Source organism: Cygnus atratus, chromosome 12 (assembly GCF_013377495.2).
Source record: "Cygnus atratus isolate AKBS03 ecotype Queensland, Australia chromosome 12, CAtr_DNAZoo_HiC_assembly, whole genome shotgun sequence".
Taxonomy (NCBI): Eukaryota; Metazoa; Chordata; class Aves; order Anseriformes; family Anatidae; genus Cygnus; species Cygnus atratus.
The window spans coordinates 1,253,573-1,273,085 of NC_066373.1; the positions used below are offsets into that span (position 1 = coordinate 1,253,573).

Consider the following 19,513-nt stretch of genomic DNA (forward strand, 5'->3'; position numbering starts at 1 on the left):
GGCAGCAGCGATGAGCTAAGGCTTTTATGGTGCCGCTGACCTCATTCCTGCCTCTGCACTGTTTTGTGCCCCACTTGAAGGTAGGGAAACAAGGGAAGCTGGTGGGGAAAAGAAAAAAAAAAGAGGGGAGGGGGATCCTCTCCGCTCCCAGCAGCATCAATGGCTGCAGCGCAAGAGGAGCCGCTCCCCACCCACCCCCAGCAGACACCGGGAGAGCTCCAGCTCCAGGGCAGATCACAGGGAACTGCGAGGAGCAAGGACACAGCCCAGTCCCTCCCAGCCCCGAGGGAGCTTGCAGGGCAGCCGCCCCCACCCCGCCGCAGGGAAGGCGCCTTCAGCCTGGAGGAAGCACAAAGGACAAGGAGACAGCAGGAAGAAAAGGCTACGACCATTAAGCACAGGGCTTGAGAAGAGAGAGCCCAGGGAATTGGGCATTAACTGTGTTTGCAGGGGCCCAGAAGGGGCCTAAACTGCTGCAGATTATTAGCCCTGCCCTTTTAAGACAGCGCTCAGCCTCACGCAGCAGCGGCAGCCTCCCCTCGCAGCAGCCCTTTCCGCACAACGACAGCCAGCACGTCTGGTTTCTATGATTTTATTGGAGTGGGACAGGGTTGGGGCACAATTAACACAGGGTCAGGGTGGGAGACACGTGCTCTCAGCTCAGTCCCAGTCCCCGTCGCCTTCAGGATTGTCGTCTCGGGGGGGTTCCTGAAACTGGATGTTCGCCAGCATGTCCCGCATGGCTGCCATGAGCCTGTTCACCCCCTGGTTGAGGTCCTGCCCTGCTCCCGCCTCGTCATCTCCATCGTGCCTGATGTCCCCCTGCAAGAGAGCAGAGCTGGAGGACCCCGGCAGAGAGCTCGCTGCCTGGCTGCAGCAGGCAGGGACACAGACAATGCCGCCTGCCAAAAAGCATCAGGCTGTTCTGCAACCTGACGTTTACACACTGCATATGCCAAGAGCCACTCCCTTTGCAGAAAGGCTGTGCAGTAGAAACTTGTGTACTGAAAGCAAAAGTGCGCTCCGATTCGCCGGCAGCAGCTGACTGCACATACCTGCAAGTTAAAATTTGGCAACAGTGATCGGAAGAAGAGAGATAAAGTGCTTTCGTTGGATGGATGATTCGTTCTGAAAGACACAAGTTGCACACCACGGTTAAGGGGGTAGCTTGTGCTTGACCTGCCAGTGCTCACCCGGGCTGAGACAGGGCAGAGCAGCTGGTAACCACACAAACCAGGGCCCCTCCCTGAGCCAGTCAGACTCTCCCAAAGCGACGTACTGGGGAATTCATGAGCATTTCTTACCCCAGGCAGCCAGCAGCTAGCCAGCCCCTGGGCAAAACAACCATTAAAAGCATTGCCCTGTGTCCTCTGACCTGGGCCAGCGTGTGAGACACGTATGAGCCTCACCTGAACAGTCTTTGCAACCACAGACAGCTGCGATCGTATCCGTGTTTACCCCAACCCACCTCAGTTAAGAAACAAAGTTTTTTTGTTTGTTTTTTTTCCCCAAACAGGCTTTGCCTCCACACCTGTGACTAGCTGCTGTCTGCGATGGCCACCACCAGCCCCACCAAGAGGCAGCAGGACCAGCCCTGCCTGTTTGCTGAGCCTGCTGGCAAGCTCCCAAGCCAGGCTGCTCTCCCTCGGAGGGAGGAGGATGCCAGTGCTGAGCACCCTGCACCCCGGCTGAGGCAGCCAGGTGTCGATGCTGGGAGGAGGCGAGCTGTGCCGGCACAGGGGCAGAGAAGGTACCTTTCTGGTCTAGTGTAGGAGATGATGGAGTCCAGAGGAGGAAGGGGGTCAAACCCCATCACAGGCTGCGATGTCACCTCCTGCAGAGGGGAAGAAGAGAGAGGTGAAGGCTGCGCACCACCAGCAACAAACACCAAGGCATGGAGATGGCTGGACCTGCTGGGCAGGCCTTGGTCTTGGGAAAAGCAGCAGCGACAGCCCAGCCTGCCCGCACACGCCGCTGCGCGCCTTATCCTGAGGACACTCAGGAAGCTGTACGCAGAGGGAGGATGCTTCGAGGTCATGCAGATGTTTCCTTTCTGGTGGCTGTGGTTTGAGACATGCCCAACATCTGCATGCGTAGTAAGGACACAAGTGCAACCACTCTGCAGACAGCAGCACCATCCGCACCCCCAGGGGGCCCTCACCAGAGGCAGAGCTGCCGTGGCCTCCTTCATCTCTGAGAGGATGACATGCCGGTAGATATTCCTGGGGGCACTCTGGTATCTCATCTTCCTCCTAAAGCAGGGAGCGGGAACAGCTGATGGCACAGAGCACACCTCAGCACAGCCAGCGTTTCATCTCCACTTGTCTAGGTGCAATGTCAGCTTCATCCCTGGCTCTGCCGGGACCCACCAGGTCAGACTGAGCTGGCCAAAGGTGAAGCCAAGCTCACTTGTCAGCTGCTAACCTCCAGACGGAAGAGCAGAGCAGCTCAGGGACACTGCACAGCTCACTCACCAGCCTCTTACCTCTGCAAGTCAGCAGAGCAAACTAACACCAGTTTAAGAGAAGAACTAACGCCTCCCTCTCCCACTTCTCAGAGATGGAAAGTGTTTCTAAGCACTTTGAACAAGCCCCAGCGTCACTGCTGCCCAGGACAGAGCTGCTCTCTCATCTGCTGAGCCCCCCAGCCTGACCTGTCCCCGTGTTTCAGCACCCAGGTCCCTTATGAGAGCCCGTCACCTCTGCCTGTTGCACTCACTTGAGCTCAGACTCCTCCACCAGCGGGTCTCTGGTGTCTACCATGCGTAACACCTCGTGGACGTTTGTCTCCAGCCAAGCCATGACAGCTGGGTCCTTCCACAGGGAGTGAGTCCTTCCCACGTAGAGAGACGTCAGCTGGTTCAAGGCGGGAGGCTGGCTAAAGGACACAGTTGTTATTCAGGGCACTCTCCTCCTGCCTGCAGGTCCCCATGCTGTCTGGAAAGAGCTCGTCCCTGCATCGTGCTTCCGCGTGAGAACACAGAGAGGGATCACAGGCTCCCAGCTCCGCTGTTTACATCTACCTTCACCAGTCTTTCTGCCTCCTTCTATTTTTGGGATAAGCAGAGCCATGAGATGAAAGTTGCTCTGCCTTTACCCGAGGGGGAGACCATTCACGTGCTCAGGAGGACCACGTGTCAGGGAAATCCAGACTGGCAGGAGACAGCCTGCCCTGAAAGCATCGCTCTGACTACATGTACCGACAAGCTGCAGTATGAACTTCTGACCCATCCGCATTAAGGTGAGGCAGGCCTATTAGAGTTATCTGGTAGCCTTTATGGGAATCCATTATCAATGCATCTAACAGCCTCTCAGCATGAAAAGCAAATATTGTCCTCTACAGCTTTTTAACTCCATTAACTGCCTGAGCAAGCAAAATCGCCAATACCAGGACAATCGATTCCTTCTCTTACTGAGAACATCTCCAGGTCTTACCTTATCTGAGCATTCAGCCCAAAAAAGGAATGGGAGGCGACCCTGGCATCAGGCTGCACACTGCAGTGATCCAACAGCGGCATAAGAACTGCAGGAGAAAGTCACACAGCTCGCTTTCAGCCTGCTGAGAAGCGCCATGGGAGCGGTCAGTCACCACCGCCAGGGCTGCGGGGAGACAGCCCCATCCCAGGGGCCGAGCACCCCACCAGGCTGGGGCGCTGAACAAGAACCGACGCAAGGAGGATGCAAGGATGCTGCCAGCTTCACGGCTGGAGGTTATGCAGTGTTTTGATCTCTGGATGGATGATGGAAACAGATCCACAGTAAATAAAAAAGAACATTTCTTTTCCCCCCTCAGTAACATAAGGTACAATTTCATGCACTTAATGCTGTTGGCCTTTGAACTTGAACAAAGGTTTTATTTCAGTCACCGTGACAAGCAGCAAAAAACATGGTTTCAACCAACACAAACTAAACCTCTGTTCGAAAGCTGGTTATTCCTGGCTTTAAAAGACACACCCTCCTTGGCATTCTGTGTCCCCTCTGGGCCTGGAGGGGCTGTGTATCTCCTTTCAGGAACATGAGCACCAAATGGATAAAAGCAAGAGTGATGGGCACCCGTAGAAAGGACATCTGAAGCAGAGCAGTGCCTTGGAGAGAAAGCTAAGAGAGACTAGTTGTCTGTTCTGGGCAACCCCAGGGTAAAACATGTTCCCGCTCCAAGAACCTAGTTCTCACCCTCCCCCAGCCTGCATGCCCGTGACTCTCTTCAGCGAAGGGCCAAAGAGGAGGACGAGCAGCACAGAGCACAGTTGCTGATCTCCTCCCAACACGCGGAGGACTCATGGCTCTCCGTACCCACCCTGGTTCCCACCCTGGTCCCATCGCTCTCTCCCTGGCCCTGCCACGGTGCAGGGCAGGCTGAGCCCTGGCGGTGGGTTCAGCGCGGGCTCCAGCAGCCGACCTGCTGCGGGCCGGCCGAGCTGTGTCACCCCTCTGAGTCAGTGTTCCTGTCCCACATGGACGGAGGCCAACGCCATTCGCAGCCCGTAGGCAAACTGCTGCTTCTGCATTTGACTACTTGGAATCCAGCGTTGGCTCTCACAGATGAAGAGAGCGACAAAGCCTGCGGGGACGGACTTACCGGTGGGGACAGACTTACCGCTTGGGAACATGATCAGCGCAAGCTGGATGAGCCGGGCAGCTCTCTCCCGGGCTTGGCTTAACTCCAGCTCCGAGCGCTCCTCCTGCTGGCTCAGGAAGAAATAGGCCAACGGCACTGAGAAGGCAAAATTGGGGAGCTGGGACAAATTCCGGTGACTCTGCAGGATCAGAGAGAGAGATTTATCGAGAAGTGATGCTATGCGGTGATCTCAACGTGGCTGGGCTGCACACAGGGAGGGGTTTATTGCTTGGTAGATTCTGTTACTTTCCAGCTGCTGGCTTGGTGCCCCTACAACTGAGTAAGCAACTTTGAGTTTACATAATTGTTTGTAGGTACCAGGACTGCAACAGGACCTAATGCTGAACACCTCAGCCTCCATGGGTTGTTCTGACAATCTCCAGATGCCAGCCTGCCCATGAGACAGTCCCCAAAGGGCTGAGCCAGTTACAGAAGCCCCATGATCTGTGGCACAGCTGCCACCCTCCAGCCCAGCTGGGTGGGGAGAGCCCCAGGAGCAAGGTGTCCCTGAGCTCTGCCTCACCCCTCGCTGGTGTGGCCTGCTAGCAACTCACCTCCCACTCCTGGAACATGCGTGTCAGGAAGGTGTACTCTCTAGCTCGGAGGGACAGAAAATCAATCATCAGCAGCACGCACAGCGGGTCGTTCTCTGGATCAAGGCTGCAGAGGGAAGCAAGCACAACAAGAGGAACCAAAATAAGCGTCACAAAAGCTGAAGTGGCTGCCCCAATTTCTAAGTCAAACAAGACTTTCCCACTAGCACTCAGAGTCATGCCATGACTCAGCAAGCGGAGATAATGGGGACACAAATAGCCCCACACAGCTGGGAGAGGGGTGTGACACCTCACCCATTCCACTCCCTGCAGAGGGGTGACGGGCCTGCCACGAGGCCACACGGGAGGAAGATCAATGGCCACACAAACCAAGCAGGCTGAAGCCACTGTTGTGCATCTGCTCCACAGAGACTCCAGGCTCTGCTGTAGTTATCAGCCAGGCCCACAGCTAGGTAGCCAAAAGCAAAGGACAATCAGGTTCCAGCTGATTAAGCCTCCTCCTAAACAACCACCTCTCTCTTCAAAGCAGGATACAGATAAGAGCACATGCCCAAAACTAACCTGTGGGACTGCATCCTTAAGGAGTGGCAACAAGCCCTTCCTGAGGCTGGGAACAGTATCATACCTCCTCCAATATTTTCTGTCCAGCCTGGGCATACGAGGGTTACATGTGTTGCTCAAAGCATATTCCCTGTGGGCACCATGACTCCCAGCTGTAGGAGAGGGGGCGCAGCCCTCCATGGGGCACCTACCTCAGAATCAGCTTGCAGAACTCCAGAGCTGTCCGGGGACAGCCCCTCTTCTCCAGGAAGATCAGGTGTTTGAAGAGAGCCAGGTAGAAAGCCCTGTGTGGAGAGCAGAAACGGGTTTTAGAAGCCAGACTGGGAGAACAGCATGTTTCATTCAAGAGCGGGGACTCCAAATCAGCCCAAATCTTCATTGTGTCTTGTTTATTATTATTATTATTTTTTTTTACTCTTGCTACCTTTGTGCAAGCATAGGGACAGCAAACCCACGGCCCATTCCACCTCCGCTCCCCTTGTGCACACACAACCCAGGACTAACGACTCAGGACAACAACAACAAGGAAATCCCTGAGGTCTGCATCCTGCAGGCTTAGCACAGCTGTGCCTCTGCCACTGCCCCAGCACTGCATGAGGACGGTGACGCAGCGCGTGTGACATGTTTGGGGTGGGACTAACATCCAAATTGGGTGAGATACAGATCACAGCGCTCAGGTCACGGACAGCACAAAGTCTGTCAGCGAGTGGGTGCTGGAAACCTGAGCAATCTCCAGGTAGAGCAATTTGGGAGAGATTACTTAGGTCAGCTGACTGGAAAATTCCCAGAATAAAGTCACCTTTCCCTGCAGCTGCAGAGCTGTCAATATTACATAAGCAGCCAGGCCTCTAAGAGCACAAGTGCTGGGAAGAGCAGCTGAGCAGACAGTACACAAGTGACCAAGCACAGACTTAAACACACCATCAAGATTTTTATGACAAAAATGAGCGCTGCTTTGGGCTAATGGATACTAATTGTACAAGAGGGATGTGACAGGGAGAAACAGGTAATGCTCCAATAACAAATCCCTTGGGAAAGAAGATACTTTGCAAAAAAAAAAACCACCTTAGTCTATTTCAGTACAAGAGACCTGGCAGAACAAGGGCTGCTGGTACCCCAGTGCCCCCTCACAAGCACTGCCTGCTCTCGCCTCGTTAAGGGCCTTTGCCGTTGATTGCAGAGCAGCAAAGCTTGTTCTGACAGAAGGGGACGTTCAAGGTCCCCAGCCACCACCATCTGCAGGACTGGCTGGTGCAGCAGAGGTGGTGAATCTGGGTCTCCATGCCCAAAGTAGGCCAGGGGATGCTGCAGGTGCCCTCGGGCTGGTGTGCGGGAGGCAGGCGGCCACCTACCTGTTCTCCGGCCGCCGGTAGTCCAGCCTGCAGCTCCCGCTGGTGAGGCTGAAGACGGGGTGGAAGGCGCACTCCAGGCTGTACAGCACCCGCTCTGCAAACAGCACGGACACCATCAGGGCACATCATCATCCCCACACCACAGGCTTCCCCAGCGTTCACAAAATGGGGGGCAATTTGGCCAAGAAAACACTGATAAGTGAGAGCTCTGGCACCCACAGGCCATGAAAAAAGCTTATTCACACCCTAGACAGGTGCAAAGCTACTTCCGAGTACGTGGTCCCAGCAGATACCCAGGCAACCGAGCCCTGCCCCCATTTGCAGGCATTAGATCAAGCTGTGGTTGCAAAAAGCAACTCTTCTGGAAGAAGCCTGGGACTGAGGCTGGTACAGCTGCCTCTGCCACAACTGTCCTCACGTGTGCAAGCCAAAGATCCTGTCCTCACTTAGCCTCTGGCCCCTCCTACCATGCTGAGCAGCACATGTCCCTGTTACCAAACAGCTCATCTCAGACATCTCAGACTCCCGGCAGTCTGAGGGACGGATATCTCCCAGGATGCCTCCTACCCATCACGCCAGCCTGCAGTGCTTGAAGAGCCTGACATGCAGCATGCTGGTCACAGGAAGGCAAAGCCAGCTGGCCTGGAGAGCCACACACGCTCCCTGCGGATGGGGTGGGCTTCCTGGAGCGTCCCCTTGCACTGCAGTACGGGGTAGCTGCTAAATCAGACCCTCCTCCTGCAAGGGACGTCCTACAGATGACACCCATCGTGTCCAGACAATCCTTTCATTCTTTTTAAAGGTGAAAGCTAATGTGCTTTGCCGCAGACAAGCATGTCCAGCTCTGCTCAAAAGCCTCCAGCAAAAGCTGCAAGCCTGAAGGGTAACACGAGGCCGAGTGCTCGTGGCCGCAAAGTCACAAACATGGAGCCAAACAAACCCTTCTGGTTTGCTGCTCCTTTGCTGAAAGGAAAACAAAACCAAACCAGAAGCCTTTGATTGCTAATTCACAGCAACTGCTCAGCTGTGATTTTCAGCAGCGACTTGCTCAGCACTGGGTATGTGTGCACGTCTGCAAACTGGTGCCACAGCAGCGCCTCTTCCTTCCTTTCCCCTCCAGCACCTGGGCAAAGCCTTGCCCTGCGGTGCGATGCCACGCTGCTCCGCAGCCCCTGCTGGGTGTTCAGGCCGGTGTTTTCCATGCGCACCCTTCGCAAGCTCTCACCAGCTCTGGCCAGCCAAGAGGGGCCGATGCTGGCAGGGCATCGCGGCAGCCTCCCAGCACGTCCGCTCCCTACCTCAGCGCTTACCTATCAGGTCACGGGCCATCTCCTGATCCTCCTGCATCCGGCAGACATCGCTGAGCTGCAGAAGGGAGTCCACGTGGTACGGGTTCATCTGAAGCAGCAGCTACAGAAGAGCATGAGCTTGATTACACGATGGCACGAATCACTGGTTTCTTGTGCACTTTGCCTACGAGGCAAGCTCTGTAAGCACGGCAGGAAGGCAAATGTCCTGACACAGCACATAAGAGAAAGGGGCTGTTCTTGCCCCTGGGTCTGAATGTGAAGCAATCCTGTCCCACACCATCAGAAACAATGCTAAGACTGTAATGCAAGGCTGAGATGCACCTCATGTGAAAGGCTAAAACCAGGGATTAAAAGAACATAAGGACATTCATACACTTCAGAGGTCCAACTTGCCATACCTCCAAAAGCAGATGTCTAGGAAAGGCGGCAAGTGTTGACTCCCAGCATTCTCTGAACTTCCATCCTACAGGGATTCAGGGACCCCCACTGTCAAAGACACCACCTTATATTAATAGCCCTTAATTAACTGGGAATTTGTTCTCTCGCTGACCAGGTAACTTTCCAGCACCCAGCTCTGTGACACAGACAGCCACAGCATAAAGCCACAACACAACCAACCTCCTTTAGCCTGAACCTGCCGGCTTCACCCCGTGTTGGAAGGGACAGGGAGCAGCTCTCTCCCCCTCCCAGACCTCAGTCACGGCTCCCCCAGGTGCCTCTCCCAGCGCTGTCCCAGCCAAGCTGGCAGTTCCAGCACAGAGGCTGTGCCAGGCCTTTGCTCATCTCTGCCGTCCTCCTCTGAGTTGCTCCCAGCTCCACCGCATCCTTTTGGAGGCGGAGGGCACAGCACTGCGCACACTATCCAAGGTGCAGACAAAAGGCCTAAGTGACATTTTTGTTTCCTTCTCCAGCCCTTTTAAAAAAGGGTCTGAACATTCGATCAGGCTTTTGCTTTCTCTGGGCACCGCGAGGATAATTTCACACACCTATTACAATCCCAGGACCCAGCTCCTGAATTGGAACGGACAGAAAAAAAAACAAACAAAAAGATTTCCAAGCTTCTGAGTACAAGTGTAACCATACCGCAAAGAGCTCAGCATTCAGTAATTATAAACAGACTACTTTCTCTAAGTACATCTCAACTTCAGTATGAAAATACTGAAGCTGCTTCAAATCTCCTCAAGTTTCTCCCAGAATTAAAAATAAGGTACAGCTTCAAAGGCTCCAGAAGTGGTACACCTGCAGGGTGGTGGCCAACGTTCCCACCTACAGGGTAAAGCCTTCGCACCCATGGCTGTCCCAGCCCAGTGCCTGTGCCTTGGTGCCTTTTGTCTGACATTTTTCCCTCTCCTTGGCTTCTGTACGTTCCTTTCTAGTCCTTCATTTTGGAAAATATGGAGCACCTGGGGTCATAGTGAGAGGGGAAAAATGCTCTTAATCCACTAAAACTTGACCAGCAACTACTTTGCATCTTTTACTGTGAATCCCTTAGCAAGCAAAACTGATGAGCTGCAGAGAGCAGTGGCTACGAGCAGAGGGTGGGAAAGCAGAAGGAACTAAACACTGGCCTCTTTAAGGGCCTTTGTCTTCAAGAGACAGTGGCCTCTCAGAAACTTTGCCAGGGCATGTATTTGCCCTCACGTGGCCACTTTTCAGAGCAAAAATACCTCGGCTACGGTCCAGTAGGGTGCAGAGAAATTTTTCTGTTGCTTATCATTACAAACTCTAAGCGTTACCATAGACTTTAATGAGCTTGAACATGCGTGAAGAACTTCAGCACAAAGACTTGTTTTACTGCAATACCAGGAAAACACACTTTTTTCACCCATGCAAGGGTTTATAAATAGAAAAACTGTTGGTTTAGAGTCCCATTTAAAAATGGGCTTATACAATATTTTCCCTTTCCCAGCTGAAGAGAGGAGACAAGGGAGGCTTTATTCCTACTCCTTCAGCCAACGGCCAGTTCCTGCAGGCTCCTCTGCCAGCTACCTGGCATGCTCCAAGCAGCACAATCCAGGCTCGGCCACCAGGGACTGGACCTCATTCTCACCGAGCTGGTCACTTTCTTATTTATGAGGAGAAAGCAGAGCTCAGCAAGCAACGCTGCCTCACCCCGCTCAGACGGGGCTGACAGAAGATAAGCACTAGAGCACATCACCCTGCTCCCCGGTTGCAGGAAAGCAGCAGGAGATAACAGCACGGACAGCCCAATTTCACAACATACCACAATGTTGTTGGGGTCCATGGACTCCACGGCATCCAGGAACTTGAACTGCACTTGCTGGTACTCACGGTGGTGCTCGAATGTGAAGTATTGCACCCCCCTCCTGGTCTCTACCAGCTGCATGGCAATACCTGGAGAGCACATGGGAGACATGGGTCCGTGAGCCTGTGAGCGTGAGCAGCTGAAACTTTTCTGATTCCTTGCAGCACAGAAAGACTGCACGCATTGTTGGCTCCAAAGCCAGATGTGTGTTCAGAAACTCCCACGGAATTTCACCCCTTCCCCTCCTCCCATGAATCAATGTCCGAAACCCACTCGAGAAGCACAGGCAACTTGCTCTCCCCGTGGATATCTTCTCACAGTCCAGCAAGGCTATTGTAAGAAGGGAAGCACACATCACCTGCTACCTCCAATAAGGGGAGAAAAGAACTCAAATACTAAGACACAACAAAAAGGGTCCTCCTTGTTGAGAAAGGAGGCCTTTTCCATCACCAGCTGACGAGCAGTTCCCTTTCTACCTCAGCCCGTGCGAAGCCTTGGCCTGGCAGCTGATGAAAGCTGCTCCAGCTCCTGGGCACTGAGGTTCCAGGAGAGGCAGGCTGGCAGGAGCAGCCACACAGGCACGAGACCGACGGTCTTGGTCGGCCAGCAGCAGCGCAGTGTTTTGGGAAGCAGCGCGGAAAGCCTCACCTGTTTTGCTGTAACGTGGCCAGGTGTTCTTGGGAACCGTCAGCCACGTGCTGCGGACGTACTGGCGCTGCCTTTGCCTTGGCCTGAGGGAAAAAAACACAACAGGTCACAGCTTTCCTGCACTAGCAGAATAAGGAGGGCTAAAAACTGCCAGAAAAAAAAAAGATGATTTGGGGAAAAAAAGAGATCCAGCTTCTTCCCCAGCTGCAGCCCTGCCACAGAGCTTTTGCCCAGAGCTTTAACCTGCTTGCCTTCGAGACACAACATACCTTCACTCTGGCTCTTCCTCACTTTAACCATTCCTCTTTGGGCCAGCCAGTGCCTCCAGCATTTCCACTTCAATAGCTTCTTTCCCTGTTTTCATTCCTGCCAAGTTCTCAGCTGCCTGTTTGCTTCAAACACGTTCCCAGGCCCAATTAAGAGAGCCCCACATCCCTCTGACTCATCTCTCTCTTCCCAGCAGGGCCTTTAAGCATTGACTCAGTTTAAGCTGTACTCCTAAGTGCAACCAATGTATTGGTTCAGGGCAAGAGGAATTCGGAAGTCACAGCTACTCTAACGAAGTTCCTGAGTAAGGAGATGTGACTGTTTCTTTTCCTCAAGCACTAAACACCACCTTTTGTTTTAACCTCTCCTTGATGGAGTGTAATTCTTTCACAGACTCTCTCAGGGGTTCCCCCTTCCACCATCACTGCCCTGAGCTTATACCCTTCTTATGTGCACATTTTCCAACCAGCTCCTGAAAGCAAGGATTTTCTGGATAGCTGATGACAGTGCAGTGGGTAACTGCACAGATTTACACCTAAGCAGCAGCTGGTTCCCTGAGCCCCTGTAAGCAAATACATGAGACTGCCTGGAAAATATTCAGGGTCCATTCTGTAAGACAGAGACTTCAGAATAGTAACAACCATAAATGTTGGAGGAAAAAAAAGAGTCAATAGCCAAAGAATTTGAGCAAAAGGACTTCAGAAGGGCATTTGGCAGGGAAGAGGGGGTGGGAAATCAACAGGAGAAAAAGGAAGTAGTAGGTATAATCTGAAGAAATAAGATGCCCTGATCACGTTGGGGTGCCCTGGGTTCCCGGCACAGGCATAGCATTGGGGGCTCAGTAAGCAGTGCCAGGGGAAGGATGGACACCCCAACTCAGACTTTCAAAGGGTTTACTATTACATTTTGGACTAACCTCTGATCACCAAGAACAGCACGAGCCCCGAAGTATCTCTTCAACTCATTCTCTGGATTCAAGTTTCTGAGAAGGTTGAAACAAGACAAAAATTTAAAAAAGGTTAAACAAAGTCTTGCACTCTTGTCCTTTTCATCAATGCCAAGCATTCTGTACCATGAACTGTCCCTGCTCAAACCCCTGAACTGTCACACACACACCACCAGTCCGACACAACACACCAGGAGGAACCTGGTCACTGGCCAGAAACGGAGGCATCCAAGCGCCTCTTCAATCAGACGCGCACTTCTTTTGTGCTCGGCTCCAAGGACCATGAGCTGGGGAATACTGCTGCTGCCCTCTCCAGGGCAGCCTGGGCCCTCGCCTGGATACTCCCAGGGACTGCCTCTGCTTGCTCAGGGTATTTTGTGCCTGGAAAACATGAGGTGCCCTCTGCTGAATCTAGCAGTGGCAGTCCACAATTCAGGGCAAGCACCCTAACCACTGCAGGGAGGCTGGCAAGGCTTAAAATACATTGTTTTAATACAAACATCTTATATCAAAGCACGACAACACCTACAGTTTTCTTGATCTAACATTTGGCCCAGAGAAGGGAGGCGTATTTAGGAGGGGTTTCTCTCTGCCATCCAGTGAGCAGGAATTGAAGAGAGGGAGTGGGAAGCTGACATCCAGCACCGCCAACCCTCATCCACTTGGAGGTTATCCAGCTCTCAAAGGTGTCTGAATAACGCTCACCTGACCAGAGAAGTCACTGAAGCCTGAAAACATCTGTAGGTAAGCAAACATTTCTCCCTTTACTGCAGTGTCCCTGAACAAGCTAAACTAGTAAAGGGCGCCCACTCTGTTTGATGCAGTGTTTTCAGGTTTCAAAACCTGAGTGGTAAATTGTTCCACCCTACAGGTTAAAATGCTTTCTTTTTCCTACAGAAGCAGAATCTGCCAGTATCTGCACCAGCCCGGGGCTCTGAATCACGAGGGACACAGCAGCTGGCCCATCCGTGACAAGTTTCACAGCGTGACACAGGCTTAGATGTTACAGACATCCAGTGTGAGGCCAATTCATCCCCCAGCTCTTAGATGTGCTTAGCACTTAGTCCACTTTGTTGATGGTCACAAGGGGGAAAGGTTAGATGAGTCTAATTAGCTTTCCTGGTGAAATTAGCTGCTGGTAGTGTTTAGCCTTCCTTGGAAGCACAGCACTTACTGTACTGGAGCTGGCTGCTTGCAGCACCCAACCTGAACGCAGCCAGTCAAGTGGCCAAGCTAGGCTGGTTTCAAAGCTTTATGTGCTGTGGCTCTCAGCAGGTCTGCGGAGATTTTTTGACAGTTACCAAACATTTTAGTCTGGAAGGCACCTCTGGAGGTCGGCCTGGTCCAGACGTCCACTCAAACCAGGTGGGACAGTAGAGAATACGAGTTCCAAGTTCTAAAGAATACTGAAAAACTGAACACAGCTTTAAGAGCTATGGTTAGAAATGAAGCTGTGTACAACATAGCCCCTTTCGAGTAAGATCCTGGAGTTACAGACAGATTACACAGGCTCCCCTTTCCGTTCCTCAGAGCACGAATACCTCTGTCACACCCAAAGTCAGGAAGGAAAACAAGCACTACCTGTGCTCTACGTAGAGCAGAGGCCTGCTCTCAGCAATTACTCCACTCTGGGTCTCTTGCAGTACCCCATTGGTATCCTCAATCTTCTCCAGTAAGCTGTCGATGTCTTCCAGGTCATTGTCTTCCTTAAGACAGGCACATGCGGAGATAAGGCAGTAATTACAGGACGCGTCACGGAGGCACAGGGTCGCCCAGCTGCCTCCAGGCCCTCTGGCTCACCCCAAACTCCACGCTGTGTGTGACTGGTGCGGCCCCACTATTCCCCCTGCTGCTACCCCACCTCGGGAGCACACGTACTCTCATACTGAAAATATCTGGCACTACAAAGAGCAGGCAGGCTTGCTGCTGGCCTCGTGCTGAGCCCAAACGAGCCAGCCACAGCGGTCTTTTCTAGTACAGGGCTCACAAGTTTGCGTGTCTGGTCTCTGGTCTGCCCCCTGCTACAAAGCATTTGCTGTGCTTTGTCTGGTTTACTTCCTGCACCCTAACTTCCTAAAATATCATGAAAAGCTGGGGTGCGGATTTTAATGGTAAAGACTTAAATAATCAGCCTTTGCTGTCTGCTTTCCATGAAAACACTAATTTACTGCTGTGATCCTTGTGATACGGCAGCAAACGTACACGTTTGTAACCCAGCTCTGACGTACTGCAGTCACCTTCCAGTCTTCTAACAACCAGAAGAATATACACAATTGTTGAATGTGTGCTGCTGGATAACACTTTTACCCTGATTTCCCTCAATTTTCCCCACAAATAGCAAGTGATACATTTCTAAGTGGCCATTTCGCATCCTCCTCACGATGCATGTGGGTGGAAGGCGGAATCCCATTCACAACGCCCAAACAACATCCCAAGGTTGCCTTTTTAACTAGATATAGCTACGCTGTGTGGAGCGGACTCATGAAAAGTTTATAATGCTCTGCGTTTTTAGCAATCAAACAAAGGTAGCATTACCACCAGTTGGTGAATCAAACTGCCTGGTTTGATCGAGGAATTAAGTCTCCCTAGAGCTTAGGGCTGGCAGATGTCACCCTCTCGCTCATTATCCTTGGGCTGGGGAGGAAGCAGGCTCTCTGGTGGGGTTCTCTGCCTTAGTGACCCACCCCTACGTCCCCAGCTGAACTCCTGGGGAGGCAGCAGCCAGCCCGCACCTCCCTGGGAGGCACGCTCACAACAGCCTGTCCAGCACCACAGCACACCATGGCCTGCTGTGTTTAGCCACGGATCTCCCCCGAGTTAAGACTTTAAAAGCTTTAGCAAAAAAAAAAAAAACAAAAGTTCCTCACTTGAACTTCATTTTTATTAAATGAAGTCTAAATTATTATTTAGATATATTTCATAAATTATTATTATTATTAAGTCTTTATTAAATGTCTTCCTAGCCTATCTGAAGTAGTGAAAGTATCCAAGCGTAACAGACTGATACAGATAAAAGATTCAAGTTTGGCCATTTATCTCCAAGCTTTATCCACAACACACAGATGCTGGATAAAGTTCTCCCTCCTCTTGAGGCACGCTTACTTAGGAGTAGACAACCTAGTCAGAGAGAATCACTGTCCCCTCGTTCCCTTCACCCCTGAGAAGACAGGAGCACATCCCCCTGGAAGGGCACTTGGCCACGCGTTTGCTGATAACGCTCTCGGCACTAGCGGGTGCTCTTGTCAGCATTTAGCCGTACGATGGCAAGCTACAGAGAAGGCGCACGGAGAAGCAGGCAAAGGTAACGTGAATCACTGCCGGCAGCAGGAGCTTCGTACAGCTCTGCAGAGCTCCTCCCTAAGTAGGGCAAAGGAAATATCATGAAAATGCAGAAACCCTCACAGGTCCTGCAGTACCCCCTCCTGCGCAGGGCCTCAAAGCAGAGATGAAAGGAGACGCTGCTGTGAGGATTTCAGCTCTAGCCGTCTGCAGCAGAGCTGCGCTAGTCCCGGTCGCTTAAGGGACCGCAGTCTAAAGCTGTTGTTGCCCTTTGATGACTTTAAATGAGTACAGCACAAGATGGAGCATTTTTGCCTCAAGATCTTTTCTGCCACTACCAGTGTCACCGCTTTGTCAGCCCCAAGGCAGGAATCAGCACGGCCACCATCTCTCGGAGAAAAGCAGACATACCAGAGTCTCGCCTGCTGCAGCTTTCTTCGTTTTCCTCTTCTTTTTTTTCTTCCGTGGCTTGTTACTTAACACGGGCTGCAAAGATAAATGAAACGGCCGTCAGAGCATACCCAACGACTGCAGGGAGGAAGGCTCCACGGGGAAGAACAGTATTTCCAACAGGGACCAGCATGTCAGTAGGTTCCCCAAATGAAACCAATATTCATCCTTCCAAGCCTGTCAGAAAGTGGAAATTAAAACACAAGCATAAAATAGAAGCAAGCACCAAAGGTTTAAAAACGCGAGGGTTAAATCTCATCTCACTTTCATTTTAACGTCTGAGATCACAAACTCGAGCAAGAAAATTTAGATACACCAGGTTTGGAAGAAATGTTTCAGCCTTCCTTTACTCCCTAGAAAATAAAACGTATTCCTGTCTTTCAAGTAAGCAAAATGGTTTCACCAGCCACTCCGATTACCACAGAAACCAACAGCTGCCCGAAAGCACCGTGTGATGCAGGCTCCTCTCAGTTAAGATGCAGCTGCTGAGGCTCAGGCTGCTGCACAGCATTCCCCAACCCAAGATGCGCACTGCTACCCATGCTGGCTCTTTCTCAAGGCACGCAGAGCTAAGATGCACTTTCCCAGGGTCGCCAGCCCTCCACAGGTAACACTCCCAAGTTTCAGCACTACAGGACTGCTCCACAACTCCCCAGCCCCTCTCAGAGCCAGGGGCACACGCAGCCCCAGTCCAGCTCCACACGTGCCGAGGGCTCCCACGTTTCCACTCAGGAAGATCTGAAGGCAGCACCAGGTGTGCTCCAAGTGTTTACGCAGCAAATTCCCTGGGTCAGGGTCACGCTGGAGCCGCTGCTCACGTGGGGACGGGCTGAGCAAAGCTCACACAGCACGTCCAGCACGCTCCCAAGCCACCAGACTGGCTGCGGGCACCCAGACAGCAGCCCCCGCTGCTCCAGCCACGCTGCCAGGCACCCGGCACGCAGGCACCACAAGCAAGGTCCTAACGGATGAGACCAAGGGGCTGATTCCCTCTTACTTCCCCTACCCTCACCTCCAGTAAGATACGGACTGGACTTGCAGTGCCAAATTGTTACTTAAAATGTCCCTTTCCTTATGTATTTCTGCACCCCTCATACGAGGAGATGATTAAGAGCCAACACGGACTAGAGGAGGAACTCCTAACAGAAAATGACAACAAAATACTACAGGAAAGAAAGAAGTTCAACGATTAGTTTATTGTTTGGAAGCGTTTACATCATTTGCCCAAAACCAAATGCTCACTGAGCATTCACCCAAGAGCCTAGCACCACTCACAGCGTAGCACTATGTTAATTGCGCAACAAAGAGCGTGGAGAAGCAACCTCTGCTCCTGAATCCTAGCAGTGCGTTCCTTCCCACGTGCTCTACGTAACCTCAGCGCCCACAACAACATCGCACAAGGTCTTCCTCGAGAAAACATTACAGGAGCCTCCCCTCTGAAGCCGTGAAATATCCCCCAGGCCCCACGCAGAGATGCTGCGCACCCTGCAGGCTCCTAGACACGGCCCTCAGCACCATGCTGCTCACCCTCCTCCAGAGCCGGTGGTCACGCAGGGACTGGGACAAGCGGGAGCCGCAGGCAGGCAGGCACCTTGCTCTCGCTCTCTGAAGGAGCTCTAGGGTGCAGGCTCACTACCTCCCCAGCTAAAAACCTGGCACGTGAGCTCAGCAAGTTACCAGCTAGTGAACAGGGTGAATACAGACAGCCTGCACTTCCAACCAGACGTTAACTTGCACCTACTTACAATTTGGTTTTAGGCTCCCCATGAGCATACCTGCCCCGACACCTGTGTTCTCAGCCTCTGACAAAGCCCACGCACAAGAAACACATTTGTCTATCACCAACAAAGCCGCTCAGCTCGAGCGGAGGCAGGAATATGCAACACCTTCTCTCTGCTCCTTGTGGGGCAACAACTGTCACTGCAAGGTACCTGCAGCTGCGTTACCGTTTGGTCCGGCCGGTCTGCCTCTTCCCCATTCCTCTGCCCATCGCCTTCTGCCTCCTCAGGTACGGACTCTTCATCGTTCCTCTCTGACACATCGTGCTCTTTGAGCCTGGTATCTGCTCGCTCCTCTTTGGATGGGAGGTCATCCTCCGGTTCTTCACTGGTAATCTGTGCAAACAGAAGAACGAGCTGCAGCAGCAGGCGGCACGGAGCCGTGCTCTGCCCTCTCCAACACCCACAAGGACAAGATTGCACAGGCATCTGTTCTACTCACACCTGCAAACGACAGAGGAAAGCACTGCAGAGCAGGGCTCAGCTTCCCAGCTGCCTTCTGCAGCACACAGAGTGGGCACAGACGCTCATTTAAAGCGCAGCACCCAGCTGGGGCAGCCCAGCACCTGCCAACCAGCCAGAGGGGAGCACAGGGCCACGACCACCTGCCTGCTACACAGCGCAACGGGCAGCACACGCACAGCCCATCTGGCCTCTTGGAAGAGGCTCCAAAGCCAGCCTTGTGCATGCTCTCACAACCAAGCCTCAGGGAAGCGCTGGGGCTGGCCAAGGTGCCCGGAGAGGAAACACTGGACTCTGTCACCCCGGGGAGCCACCGGTACCATCAGGTCACCAGCAGTGGGACACCACGGGGCTGGCAGGGTGGGGGCAGCAATGCTCCAACTAGAACTGTCACCGCTGTCTGAGCACCCCAGCGCTGAGCCCAGCTCCCTCAGCACAACCCAGCCCTGCCCCGTGCCCCCACCACCCCCCGGTGCCGCACAGCCCCGAGCCCACCCCTGTGCTCCCCCATCTCCCCCCCCACCTCCATCCCAGGCCTCCCGGACCCCCCTCACCCCCCCCAGCACCCCCAGCTCCTTCCCCGCAGCCCCCCCAGCACCCTCCCCAGAGCTCCGTCCCCTGGGCCACCCCCCGGCCTCTCCCCCCTCGAGCCCCCTCAGCGCCCCCCCGGTCCCCCCCGGTCCCTCCAGGCCCCCGCCCGCCCCCCCATGTCCCCCCGGTCCCCCCTCAGCCCCTCACCAGCTCGAAGCGGTTGCTGACGCCGCTCCGGCCCCGGACGACCCCCTCCGGCCGCTGCTGCCCGCTCTCGGAGCCGGCGGCCGGGCCCAGCTCGCCCAGGCCCGGCTCCTGCTGGCCCCGCTGCTCGCCCCGCAGCCGCCTCAGGGCCCGCCGCGACATGGAGCCCCCGGCCGGGCCGCACCGCGCCTGCGCCGCCCGCAATGCGCATGCGCGCGCCTCCCAGCCTGTCCCCGATCCCGCGCAGGCGCGCTGCGCGCCCCCGGGACTTGTTTCGCGCCCCCCGCG

General features: G+C 53.6%; 1 protein-coding gene across 4 annotated transcripts; it reads right to left on the reverse strand.

Annotated features, from left to right (window-relative positions):
• Window positions 1-576: 576 nt before the first annotated feature.
• TCF25 (transcription factor 25) lies at window positions 577-19,421 on the reverse strand. Of its 4 annotated transcripts, none has more exons than XM_035566330.2 (18): window positions 19,229-19,421; window positions 18,197-18,364; window positions 16,212-16,286; window positions 14,103-14,227; window positions 12,492-12,557; window positions 11,309-11,391; window positions 10,619-10,749; window positions 8,395-8,494; window positions 7,085-7,178; window positions 5,924-6,016; window positions 5,172-5,277; window positions 4,597-4,756; window positions 3,435-3,522; window positions 2,719-2,877; window positions 2,162-2,252; window positions 1,755-1,834; window positions 1,056-1,128; window positions 577-822 (listed from the first exon to the last, which is right to left on the reverse strand). In XM_035566330.2, the coding sequence occupies exons 1-18, from the start codon at window positions 19,385-19,387 to the stop codon at window positions 661-663; spliced, it is 2,013 nt and encodes a 670-aa protein (XP_035422223.1). In that variant the 5' UTR covers window positions 19,388-19,421; the 3' UTR covers window positions 577-660. The 4 variants fall into 4 exon arrangements, with proteins under 4 accessions (XP_035422223.1, XP_035422222.1, XP_035422221.1 ...); XM_035566329.2 differs by having other exon boundaries at window positions 18,182-18,364; XM_035566328.2 differs by having other exon boundaries at window positions 1,755-2,252.
• Window positions 19,422-19,513: the final 92 nt, after the last annotated feature.